At 39.9% G+C, this 13,865-nt stretch overlaps 1 protein-coding gene across 1 annotated transcript in view; it reads left to right on the forward strand.

Annotated features, from left to right (window-relative positions):
* The window catches only part of LAMA1 (laminin subunit alpha 1), a 156,199-nt gene that overhangs the window by 40,705 nt on the left and 101,629 nt on the right, over positions 1–13,865 (forward strand). The window contains exon 4 of the mRNA XM_077900013.1: positions 13,529–13,771. Coding sequence (XP_077756139.1) covers positions 13,529–13,771 — 243 coding nt within the window. The remainder of the gene's footprint in view (positions 1–13,528; positions 13,772–13,865) is intronic.

Consider the following 13,865-nt stretch of genomic DNA (forward strand, 5'->3'; position numbering starts at 1 on the left):
CCAAAGGCAGACGCTAAACCGCTGCACCACCCAGGGATCCCACCAATAGCTTTATAACTGTACTTCTGAATTGAATTTCTGACATCAAATTATAATCCAAATTCTGTAACTCTGTGGCAGAGAGTATTGCTTCCCATTCTTTCTTTTGTGTTGTATTCTCCCTTCTAGTCATTTTGTCCAGTTGGAGTGAGCTGAGTCAAAAATATCAATCACGACCTAAATAAAATACACCCTAGATGATTCCGAAGAGGTCAGAGACCAGAAAATAAAAGAAAAAGAAGAGAACAAAATAAAGCAAAAGGACCACTAAAGTGAAAAACAAATTTTAAAACAAAGTAGTAAAAAGAAAAAAAAAAAACAAAGAAGGGAAAAAAATAAAAGAGAATAAAGGGGGGGGTGGAGATGGTGGTGGTGAGGAAGTAGTAGTGGAGAGAGAATATAGTCACCCTGAGGGAACTTAGAGGGTGAGCCTCTTGGTTCTGAGTGTATTTTGTTTTGTATGTTAGAAGATGCTCAATCCCAAATTTATGTAAACCAGCAATACTTATATAAAGACCTAACATTAACCACAAAACTATAAATATTTTTAAGATAAAAGATGGGGGCAGAGTGGGAAGAAAGAGAGAATATCGTCTCACCAAATGAACCAACATTGGTGTTCCACTTGGTTTTGGTTGTATTTTGGTCATGTGTTAGAAGGTACTAACTTCCACTGTTGTTAAACAAGACAAGACAGAAAAAAAAAATATTTTGTATATCTACCAAAATTAAATTGAATACTTTGAAGGGGATCTAGAAGTGAAAACTGTAATATCTAAGACACATAATTGTAGAAATATGAAAGTCAAAAAGGAAAAAACTTAAAAATGAAGAGTTGGTAAAATATTGTAATTAAGGTAGGAAAAGAGAAAAAATATTGGAAACTTTAAACCTGATATAAAAATGAGTCATAATGAAAAAAGAAAGAAAGAAAGAAAGAAAGAAAGAAAGAAAGAAAGAAAGAAAGAAAGAAAGAAAAGGACCCTCTAGTTCTATATACTATTTTCCCTCAGTCCTGGAGCTTTCCAGTGCTGTTTGTTCAATAAACTGGCTTTCGCCTTGTTCTTCCAGCAGTTCTGGGGGAGGGGTCTGCCGCGCTGATTCTCAGGTGTCAGTGCCTGGGTGCAGGCGGCCCAGGTGCTGGGCTCAATATGAGAGGTTTATCCTGTGAGGCCTTAGTTCCCTAGAGTCCCCATCTCTCCCAGGTGCAAGGTGAAATGAAGAGAAGAACAACAAAAAAATGGTGGCGGCCAGATTTCCAGCTCTGGAGTCAGGCTCCCTGCGAGTAACTACCCGCAGTCTCCCAGTCCACACTGGCCAAGATGCTCCTGGGGGAGTGCACTGATCTGTACAGCTTGGGGGCACCCAGCGGCAGGAAAGTTCTTGCTTTCCTGTGCCCTCACCGCTTCTGCCTGTTCCAGGGGGAATACAGGATCCCCAGCTTTTTCTGCTTTAGTACCCTTGGATCCAGGGCCCTGTGCTGCTGGACCCGCGCTCCCAGGGACCACCTCTCCCGAAGGGAAGGGAGGATAGCCACCTCCCTCCATTGCTGGACTCTAGGGTAAAAGGATCTCCGGGGCCAGCCTGTGTAACCAGAGGGCTTTTCTCAAGCGCCCCAGAGGGCTGCAGTGCTCCATCCCTTTACCAAGATTGGACCGCAGTTTGCAGTGAGCTTTGTCCCGGGTGCCCCTAGTCTTAAAGTGTCTCCGAGGATCTTGATGCTTCATGGCCCCTCCTGTGACTCTGCTCAATTTCCCTGCTGAGCACTTTTCCATCAGGGGAAGCTCAGGTGCAGATGTTTTTTCTTTTTTTATTAAGATTTATTTATTTATTTATTTATGATAGACATAGAGGGGTGGGGCAGAGACACAGGAGGGAGAAGCAGGCACCATGCCAGGAGCCGGATGCGGGACTCGATCCCGGACTCCGGGATCGCGCCCCGGGCCAAAGGCAGGCGCCAAACCGTTGAGCCCCACCCAGGGATCCCCTCAGGTGCAGATTTTTAGAGTTCCTGCTTGTCCAGGGCTGGGCTTTCGTTCCCCAGAGGCTTTCACCTGGCTAGTTCCCCTCCCACATTTTCTTTCTTTTTTTTTTCTTTTCTCCTTCCTACCTTGTTAGAACCGAAAACTTTTTTCTCTGTAGCCTTCCAGCTGTTCTCTCTTTACATCTCAGGTCAAATTCGTAAGTGTTCAGGATGTTTTGAAAGATATCTAGGTAAACTTGTGGGACCAGATGAGTTGAGGACCCTACTCTTCCACTATCTTGCTAGTCTTCTCATGTGCTTTTTGTGATGTAACATGTATTTATTGATGTATGTCACTGTATTAGACATATATTTGGGAGTGTCAGGTTGAATTCAGATGCTTAAACTGTTTATTTCTTTCTTGTCTATTATCTTCACATGGATAAATTATGTCATGATTATTAATCTCCGTGGGAGCAGTCAAGTTGCTTGTAACATGGTGGTGACATTTTTAGATATTTGCGTATCAATGCAAGAGGCAGGATATAATTTTCATATTGTAACAAAAGAGAAAAAATGGAATTGACTCTAAATATCATTGTTTTGAGAGGTGCCAGTTGTCAGAAGAATAACTATGGCACTTGAGGAAAATATCTAAACATCTGATAGTGATCCCCTACATCTGTACTAAGCATTTTATAAAGTATTCTCCTATATATTATTTCACACTATACTTACAATGTGAGACAAGTAAAGAATATATCGATTCATATTCACATTATTCATTGTGAATAATGCAGTGGAACGTAGAGAAGACATTCTCTGGATTTGTCATTTTAAGCCTGAATTGTGGAAAACATCAAATTTAGTTTTATAATTCTCTAGATGGTAAGAAGTTAAAAATATGTTAACTAGGGGAGTGATTGTGGATGTCTTACTCTGTAAGCATTGGTCTTGATGAGATGACACAAATGCCATAGTGACAAGAGTGTAAACTTTCTAGTGACCAGGATGGCAGTCTGTTCCAGTACATTTTCTTAGATTTGAGATCCCTTTGAAATATTTTCACAGATATTTGGAGGGCACTGACTCGCTCTGGCCTGCCCTTTATGCGCCATAAGGTACGGAAATGAAGGCTGGGAAAGCTGTGAGATCAAATTAAAACCTGCAGATTATTAGCCGGGGGAGCCACAGCTGTCCAAACCAAGACATCCTGAGAAGTTTAGTGAAGTCTTAAAACCACTCATTAGCCAACTGGGGTGGTTTACACTTTCTTCCAGTAACTGATAACTATAATAATAATATGTAAAAAGCTTAGTTTGCTGCTGAAAAACTAATAGACTTTATTTTGCTGAAAAGTTTTAGATTTACAGAAAAATTGAGTGGAAAGTACAAGAGCTCCCACATACCCCCTCTAGAATTGTTTTTGATCAAATCTGGGCATTAATCATATTTTTAAAAGTAAATGATCAAGTGACCGATCTAGTGCAGATTCAATAGTTTCTGAGAACTTTTCCCTCATATTTAGAAGATGACTAAGAATTGTCAGTCTTCTAATTTAAAATTTTCTCTCTTCTCTCATATTTTATGGCATGTTATCAGAGCATATTTGTCCTTTATCTTCATATAATAGAAGCACAAGAAAGCTAGTGAAATGACCATGTGGTAGGCCTCCATTGAGATGGCCACCATGGAGGGTTATCTATTGCTTTATACCAGAATGACCTAGGGGCCAGGCAGGAAGCACTCAGGTGTTGCACTTTGTGAAATACTATCATGCCCTACCAGGGCTTCATATGAACATGACAGAAATAGGGTCATGGGTAAGGTAAGGTTCCAGACATCCCTCTGCACTGTTTGCTTGACCTCTTTATGACTTCATTGGCCTCTCCAGAGTTCTCTGACTGGAAATACTATGCTCTCACTCAAGGTCAATTTAGAAATCTCCACCTTCCATGAGAACTTGAATTTTCATGCTGTTTACTTTTCTCTCCCTATTTTCACATCTTTTTATTTCTTTGGAATATATACATAAGATTGCCTTTTATACCATTTTTTAAGTGTACAGGTCAGAGGCATTAAGTACATTCACATTGTTGTACAGCCATCACCACTATTCATCTCCAGAACTTTCTCTTCATCCCAAATTGAAACTTTGTACATTAACTCCCTCTTCCTCCTGCCCCTCCCCAGCCCCAATTAACCATAATTCTAATTTCAGTCTCAATGAATTTGACTACTTTTGGTAACTGATGTGGATGGAGTCATACAGTATTTGTCCTTTGTGTCTGCTTATTTCACTTAGCATAATGTTTTCAAGGTTCATCCATGTTGTAGAATATATTAGAATTTCATTCTTTTTTAAGGCTGAATAATATTCCATTAGTGGGATATCCCAAAGCTTGTTTTCCCATGTATGCATTGATGGGTATTTGGGTTATTTCCATCACTTGGGTATTGTGAATAGTGCTCCTATAGACATTGATATACTGGTATCCCTTTGAGTCCCTGCTTTCAATTCTGGTGGGCATATACTCAGAAGTGGAATTACTGGCTCAAAAGGTAATTCTATGATTAATTTTTTGAGGATCTGCCATACTGTCTTCCATAATGGCTATGCCATTTTACATTCCTCCTGCATCTTTTTGAGTAAACAAGCCTTCCTATTGACATAATGAAAGACATTTATTTAGATATTCTTTTTTTTAAAAAAGCTTTAAATGTGATGATTTAAATGTGGTAACCATCAGTTCAATGCCTGACAAGTGATAGATGCTCAATGAAGTTAGATGCTCTGAAGAAAAATGAGAATCTTTAAATATGACATAGACCAACTTTCCACATTAAAGAGTGAAGACTTTCAAAAACAAAAGAAAAATGCTTTCTAATCTCTCCAGTGCTAAAACTATAAACGATTTCCTGACCAAAGGAATGAAACACATAATTATTGTTTCTAGGAGTTGTAAATGTATAACGAATAGGTTAATGTTTAGTGGAGTTAGTCAAGTGCAGATTTGCACAGCTTTTCTGGATGGTATTGCCAGATAGATTTGTGAGGCTTAATGATTAGGGGCCCCTTTTACTTTCGTAGAGTGTGATAAAGAAGGAGAAGAAAGGATATGAAACTACAGGCTAGAGCAACTAGGGTATCATGGGCCAACAGGAGTTCTAGCAGATGAAGTGAAAAGAAGTTGAGAAGTTGAGAGCTCTGCTTGGCCTCTTGGTGTTTTCTTTCTCATTCACATTTGATCTTTAAAAAACCCACTAACCCACTAAGACCCACTTGATCTTTTTGACCTTTTCTCTGCTTAGGTCTTGGTCTTTACTACATCAACATTCCCATCTTTTCTGCTTTCCTGGCACCAAATCCAGCTCCATGATCTGTTCATGCCTGTTGACCCTGCAGCTCCCTAGTTTAAGATTCTCTCATGGTCTAAAAGTTTGAACACGGTGCAAGGACCTATGCCCTACTCAGTCTCCCTCCGGCCATCTACACTCAAGCCAGCCTGGCCTCCTGCCATTTCTATACTGCTCTGTGCTCTGGTCCTGCAGATTTTTCACTCCCTGCCCCTTGGTCCCTTCTCTCCCTTTACCTAAACATCTCCTCCTCAGTCCTCCCCTCTTTTCAGAGAAGCCTTCCCCAACCATCCCGTCTTCTCCAGACTAGGCTAGCTTCCCCCACCACACCCAGACACCTTCAACACCTGTGTCTTCCTGGGGATTTGGTTAGCCATTGGCTTTTCCATCAAGGCATCCTGCCCATGCTGACCATGTCCTCCACCTGCTGCTGTATTGGTTGCATCTGCCACAGTCCTCATTGCAAAGCAGATGCTCAATCAGTGTTTGACCTCTAAATCCATTTCACAAGTGGGTTTATCTCATTCTTCTAGGGGTGCTGGGCTGCCACATGACACAGGATGGGAAAAATGGGGAAGATCCTCACAAAGGACATTTGATGACATGCCCGCCTGTGCTTTTGAGGTGGTTCCAACTAATCTTCCACAAAACTTAGCGAAATCATTTTAGAGCACTTGGCCCAACTGAGCGCTGGGAACAATTATGTGGAGAAATACACTGAGACGGGGAATGAAAACCAAGCCCTTCCTTTCCAGTTTTGACTTCTGAAAGTGGCTCGACACTTTTCCTTTTGAAATACCACTAGTTGTCCTTAAATGGAAACTGTGACATGTGGCCCATAGGACAGCTTACTGGCGGGTCTTTTTTAAAATAGCTTTTCTAGTTGATGAAAAACACAACTGCTTCAGACAGATGTTCTGAATATCCTTTCCCATCTTCAGATTGCTGGTTATAGATTATTATTTACTGTTTGGACGGGCAGATATCGCTGTGCCCTCCATTTATCAGTGATCATCTTTATTACTTTTGGTTTTCCCTCAATGTCTACTGGAAGTATCTGTGCTTGCTTCAAAAGTGGCCATTACTGATCTTCTGAGACACGAATCTTAAAAAATTTAAAGAAAGAAATCTACCCAATCTAAATTTGTCACTACTGGTAGCCAGTTCCTCCTCTCTGCAATAAAAAGAAAAGGCAGGGGGATCCCTGGTGGGTCAGCAGTTTAGCACCTGCCATTGGCCTAGGACGTGATCCTGGAGTCCCTGGATCAAGTCCACATCGGGCTCCTGCATGGAGCCTGCTTCTCCTCTGCCTGTGTCTCTGCCCACCCCCACCGCCCGTGTCTCTCATGAATAAATAAATAAAATCTTTAAAAATAAATAAATAAAAAGAAAAGGCAAAAGGAGGGCAGCCCTGGTGGGTCAGCGGTTTAGCGCTGCCTTCAGCCCAGGGCGTGATCCTAGAGACCCGGGATGGAGTTCCATGTCAAGCTCCCTGCATGGAACCTGCTTCTCCCTCTGCCTGTGTCTCTGCCTCTCTCTCTCTCTCTCTCTCTCTCTCTCTCTGTCTATCTCTGTCTCTATGAATAAGTAAATAAAATATTTAAAAAGAAAAGAAAAGGCAAAAGGAAAAGAAAGCTGCAGGGGGAGGGGAGAAGATTTGATTTTGACATTTTTATTTTTTTAAAGATTTTATTCATTTATTCATGAGAGACACACACAGAAAGAGAGAGAGAGAGAGAGAGAGAGAGAGAGAGAGAGGCAGAGGGAGAAGCAGGCTTCATGTGAGGAGTCTGATGTGGGACTCGATACCAGGAATTTAGGATTGTGACCTGAGCCAGAGGCAGACACTCAACTGCTGAGCCACCCAGGCATCCCGACATGTTTATTTTCCACTTTAAATGACAGCACCAGATTTAAAGAAAAACAAACCTAGTTTTATTCCAAAGTTCTCTTCTCATTCACAAAGATATTTCCTTCTGTTAATTTTGTACCCTGGTCCTAAAATGAGATAACAGTAAAAGGGCAAACTAAAATATGGTATAAGTGACATTTTAAGGTAATTGGCTATAAAAGTTCACCTACAATGTGTATTGACCTACAATGTGTATCACATATATTCTATGTGCCAAGGAGACTTCTTAGCCCCAGACTTCTTTCACTACTTCACATGTTTATCAACTGAATAAGTGCTTGAGTGATAGACACCCTAAAAGCAGAAGTCATTCGTGTCTGTGGTAGTAATTGGCCTTCTAGTAAATAATAACTTCTATATTCTTGAGTAACAAATATTAATTCAAATGATCATTTTGAATTTTATGTTCTAATAACATAAGGAATAATGCTTATGAAACACAAATTCACTACTTATAAGGAGATAATTAAGCACTATTACTTACCAAATACACTTAACTTTTTAAAATGTAATTTGACTCATAACCTAAAAATCTTTGGCCTGCAGAAAGCTCTTTTCCATCATGTAAGAGACAAAACATTCCTCTGTTCACTGTTTAGTGACTCCCATGGAGGTGGTAAGTGCTTGTATGGGGGATTTCCATTGGGGGTCCTGAGTGGTATCTAGGCCTCCTACAGATGATGCACAGGGGTCCAGAAGAGAGGAACTGAGCTTCTGTGGGGAGGAGAGACTTGACTTCTCCACATACATACATTGGTAATTCTCCAATGTTGGAGAATTAGGCAATCTGTATTTTTCAGATGCCTGTGCCTGAGGTGGATTTAATATATATTTAGGTTAAGACAGTGGCCCACATGGAAATTCCTGTCTGGATTCCTCTGTAGAAAGTGGTGTTTGATGTACATCTACTTTATTGATGTGACACTGTTTATGTGCATTCCAGTGATCATTAACAAAAGTCACTTGGTGTAAAACCATGATGAAGGTGGATTTTGAAATGGCTGTATCAGCTGCAGGTTTGGCAAGACCACAGAGACTGAGTCTAGTGAAAACTTTGCATCATCAACTTGTGTTCAGCCAACCTTATATGGAGAAAAAAAGGCAATTTAGTCAACCATGCACACAAAAAAAGCAACAAAAATACATGGAAATATGGATTTCATTTGGGCAAACACTTAAGATTCTATATACTAACATAGAATCCCTCACTTTTTCTATGTGCTTATCAATGCACCTGCTTATCAATGCACAATTGGGGAATCAGAGTTTATGTTAATTTGCTAGACCTGCCATTGCAAATACCAAAGACTGTGTGGATTAAACAACAGAAATTTATATACACAGAGTTCTGGAGGCTAAAAGTTCAAGGTTAACATGTTGGAAGGGTTGATTTTTGGAACTTATCTTGCTGGCTTGCATGTGGCTTCTCACTGTGTCCCCATATGGTCACCTTTAGTCTGTGCTCAACTGTGTCCTAATCTTCTTCTAAAGTCACCGGTTGTATGAGATTAGGGCTCACCTGCATGGCCTCATTTAACTTGAATTACATCTTGACCCTATCTGCAGATATAGTCACACTCTGATGTAATAGGGGTTAGACTTTAACATATGCATTTGGAGTCAATAACATAGCTTGAGCGAGGACAAACTGTTTAGATGCTTCATAATTCCACTTCCTCTTTCACAGATTTATAGTTTACAGTCCCTTTCTTGGTTTGTGTTTTGATCTCAGATGTGGGGTCCTTGAGGACTATTGAGAGATTGTGAGAACAATGCCAAGCTTTACAGCTCAAGGCCTTAAGATAAGAATTAAACATTTCCTTCCTTGCGGAATCGTCCTGATGTTTCTTCCCTCTGGTTGTTCTTCCATTTGGTGTTATTTTCTTGTAGATGGATAAGCCGTCAGTATGAAAACTGACACAAGTTTGCAAAAAATACAAGAACATGGTACTGCAATCATGGAAAATCTGGGTTTTTTTTTCCCCCAGCCCAGAACTTAGCCCTTCCTTTTTCTTGTCATCCCTAGCAGCATGGCATAGTGATTGGGTACTATCACTATCATTACTGCTGGGCTCAAAGCCCTGTGGTATACATTTCAGTACCTGTGAGATCTTGAGATTACAAAACCTTTCCATGCCTTGGTTTTCTCATCTGTAAAGTGGCAGAGATAACAATATGTACTTCAGAAGAAGAATTTAGCTGTAGGATTAGAAAAGCTAATAATTCTAATGAAGCATTAATAATTCTAATGAAGCACTTGGCATTGTCCTTGGGCACAGTAAATGCTCCATTAGCATTAGCTGTCATTCATTTTTGTCTCTTACACTCTCTCCCTTTCCTACCCCCCTGCTCACCCTGGGCTCTCCCAAGAGAAACTCCAGAGTTAGCTGGAACAGCTGCCACTGCACTTGTTTGTATGTGAACCCAGCATTCAAGTGAATATAAGAGTCTTTTATTTTGGGACCACAAAAGGGAAGTTCGTCAACTTTAGGTGTATGTGGACATTTGGAGACCAGTGCTCTTATTGGGACCTGCAACTCAGTAGCTCGTCTCTTAATTTCTCTATATATCAGTTTCCAAATATATAAAATGGGCACAACAATCATTTGGAACTCAGGAGTTGTTTGGGATTAAATAAGATGATACACATATGATTCTCAGTACACATGAAGTCATCCTACTAGTTCTTTCCATTTTAAATGTGAAACTGGAAAACAGTAGGTAAATGCATTTCATTTCAGCTGTCTTTGTGAATTTCCTTTCCTTCTATCCCTCTCTAATGGGCTGCCCCACTGCACTGTCTCACTGGGCACCTCCATTAAAAAAAAAAATTATTTATTTATTTCAGAGAGAAAGAAAGAACACAAGTAGGGGGAGGAGGAGAAGGAGAGGATCTCAAACAGACTCCCTGCTGAGCTTGGAGCCCCAAATGGGGCTCAATCCCATGACCCTGAGATCATGACTGGAGCTGAAATCAAGAGTCAGCTGCTGAGCTGAGCCACCCACGTGCCTTTGGGCACCTCCATTTTTTAAGGTCTAGTTTAATATATTCATCAATGGTGAACGATCGGGTTTCCATGATCATGGAATTCTACTTCTATGGTGAAGGTATTTGTAAAGCAATTGGACAAGCAATACATAAAGATGAGAATGTTCTCCCTTCAGTTAGTTTGGGCACCGCTGTAAAAACCAGTGGAAAACTGTGAAGGATGGAGTCTGGCAACATGCTCCAGGACAGCACGGGATCTTTGAGAAGGTGGAAGTATCCTACCCCAAGCTGTGTAACAAACTCTGGATATACTTCAGGACTAGTTCTAGAGGACACAATCAGATTAATTGCCAGGTACTTCTCAGAAGTGTTCAGTATTTCAGTAACATTAACATTTAGTAAATCGGGGAAACAAATTATGAAATATATGAATTATAAAATCAGGGAAAAGGTTCTTTAAAATAAATACTCAAAAATAAAACTCATGGAACTGTGTTCACAGGAGAATATTTGGAGATGTTTATGCCAGGACAAAATAGTCTTTGCATTATTTTAATTTTTAAAAGTGGTTTTCATTGGGACACCTGGGTGGCTCAGTGGGAGCATCTCCCTTCGGCTCAGTTCATGACCCCAGGGTCCTGGGATCAAGTCTGGTATCAGTCTCTCCTACAGGGAGCCTGCTTCTCCCTTTGCCTGTGTCTCTCTGCCTCTCTCTGTGTGTGTCTCTCATGAATAAATAAAATCTTTAAAAAAAAAAGTAGCCTTAATTGATAAAAATGGTTTTAGATTTTTAAACATAGACTGTTCAGTTCTACTTCGAGGCATTAATAACAGTACAGAGCTGGTCATTTTCCTCATTACTAAAACCTGAGAATGTTGTTTTACTTCTAATATGCTTGAGAAGCAGTGGTTGCATGTTAAAGGAAAATAGCACATGATGAATATGGATTAGCAAAATATCAGACACACTTCAAGCAGACTAAGCTTGGTTGGAGGCTTTTTCTTGAAGGTGAATAGAGTTACGATAATGGAATATAATTGTCTCTCCCAGAGAATGATTCAGTAGGTGAGTATAAAATTATTTGGCTTATGGCAGATTAACATTAAGAAGCTCTTGTGTTCCCAGAATAGGAGAGGGCTAAAATGCTAAACCCAAAAGCAAGAAAAGCAAAATATCCAGGGACAATAAGACTCAGAATAAGTGAATAATAACTTCCTTCCCAATGCATACACATATGTATGTATACACACACACATACGTTCACATAAACGCACATGTGCATACATATTTCTTTACATATATAACATATATATTTAAAAGATTAAAAAATTTTTCACTTTGGTTTAAAAAAAATCCTCTATCAATTTGGGTTACAGGAAATCCAGAGTAAATAGCGGTTCACATGGAAAAAGGCATTTTTCTGTGTTGTTGCTCCTGCAATCTTGTGATCTAGGTTTACTAACAGGAAAGCGAATGCTTGCTAAGGCTGAATTACTGAAACAAAGGACATGATGTCTTTACTGTTTTCCCAATTCAGAAAACATTTGGAGTTTTGTATTCAGTTCACGGGAACTGTGGGTTAAAGGAAGGTTGTGTCCAGGGCATGACGACAAGGCAATGAGGTCTTGTGAGATTGAGTGTTTTCAGGTAAACAGAAAGTCGAGGCTGACAACTTTGGGTTCTGGAGGTGATATATGATTGTTATATTTAAATGTTTGAAAGAGAGTTACATGAAATCAATGAACATCTTTTCCACAGCTCCAGAGCGTGGAATTTATGAGGCACTTTGAGAATCAATCCAGGGAAAGATCCCCCAACAGAGGAAATTTACATAAAACAAAAGAACTATATTAGGAGTAAATGAATTTCCTGTCACTGTGGTAGTCCTGGAGGGGCTGGTTGGTGGAGAGATGATTCCTTCTTAATGCTGAATTTGAGGCTACATAGTGACAAGAGTCCTTTCCAGATCCAAGATTTACCTGGCTAGTCTATTCATACCTTGGTCATCTACATCCTCTTTTTCCCTATATGCCAGCTCTACACTTTTCTGACTTTTTATTTCTTTCTCAATGAATCTTTTTCATCTTTTAGAACAGTTTTTAATGTTTACAGAAAAATGTGTGTTAAGTGCAGAGTCCCATATCGCCCTCACTCCTCTGCACCCATTTCCCTTCTTATTCTCATCTTGCATTAGTGTAAAACACTTGTTTCAACTGATGAGCTGATGTGGATATATTGTTATTAATTAAGTCCCTTGTTTACATTGTTTCACTCATTATGTTGCACATTCTATGGGTTTTGACAAATATGTAATGACATGTGTCCACAACTATGCTATCCAACTATTGGTATTCTATTGTACAGAATAGCTTCACTGCCCTAAGAATCCTCTGTGGGCCCCTATTCATCCCTCTTTCCCCCAATCCTTGGCAACTGTTGATCTTTTTACTGTCTCTGTGTTTTTACCTTATCCAGAATGGATAAGGAATTATATTATATTGCAGCCTTTTCAGATTGGCTCTTTCACTTAGCAACATGCATTTAGCTTGTAGTGTGAGAGCTTCTTTCTTTTTATCACTGCATAATACTTTATTGTATAGATGTATCACACTTTGTTTATCTATTCATCTATGGAAGTTTTCCATTCATTTAGGTAAATACCAAGGAGTGCAGTTGCCGGGATGTATGCTAAGAATGTGGTTAATTTTTTTAAGAAACTGGCAAACTGCATTTGCAAGCAGCTTTACCATTTTGCATTCCCATAAACAGTTAACGGGAGTTCCTGTTGTTCACATCCTTGTCAGCTTTGGTATTGTTCATGCTTTGGATTTACGTCATTCAAATAGGCACACACGTAGTGGACTGACTTTTTTCCCCTCATATTCAGACGTGTTACTTCCAAATTACTTAAAGAAATACATTAAAGCTACTATTAGTGGAATGTAATGTCACTATTATCATTCAGAATCCAGATGGAAAGACACCAGAAACAAGAGAACAAGCACTTATATTAATATTAATACTGTTAATAATAATTGTAATAATACAAATTTATTTGTGAGTGCTTTTTCAAGTTTATTTTGAAATGTGATGTCACCAGGAGAACATTCATAAGACCTATTTCTGATCAGCATTTATAAAGCAATTACACTCAAAAGCCTTAGGAGACATTGGCGATCATCAGACAATACTTCTTTCAAGAGGTGCTTTATTTTTGAGCCGTTGCTACTGATTCTTGATTAAGATTTCTCAGTGTCTTTGTTTCAGGTCTTTCAAGTTGCCTATGTCATTATCAAAGCTGCTAACGCCCCTCGACCTGGAAACTGGATTTTGGAGCGTTCTCTGGATGGCACCACATTTAGCCCCTGGCAGTACTATGCAGTCAGTGACACAGAGTGTTTGACTCGTTACAATATCACTCCAAGACGGGGGCCACCCACCTACAGGGCCGATGACGAAGTGATCTGCACCTCCTACTATTCTAGACTGGTGCCACTTGAGCATGGAGAGGTACTGTGCCCACTGCAGTAATATCTGGTTTTTCTCCAGAGCCCTCACCTCAGATGTGAGGACAGCAGTTTTAAGAGCCAACAAAAGTGGATCT

Source organism: Canis aureus, chromosome 6 (assembly GCF_053574225.1).
Source record: "Canis aureus isolate CA01 chromosome 6, VMU_Caureus_v.1.0, whole genome shotgun sequence".
NCBI lineage: Eukaryota > Metazoa > Chordata > Mammalia > Carnivora > Canidae > Canis > Canis aureus.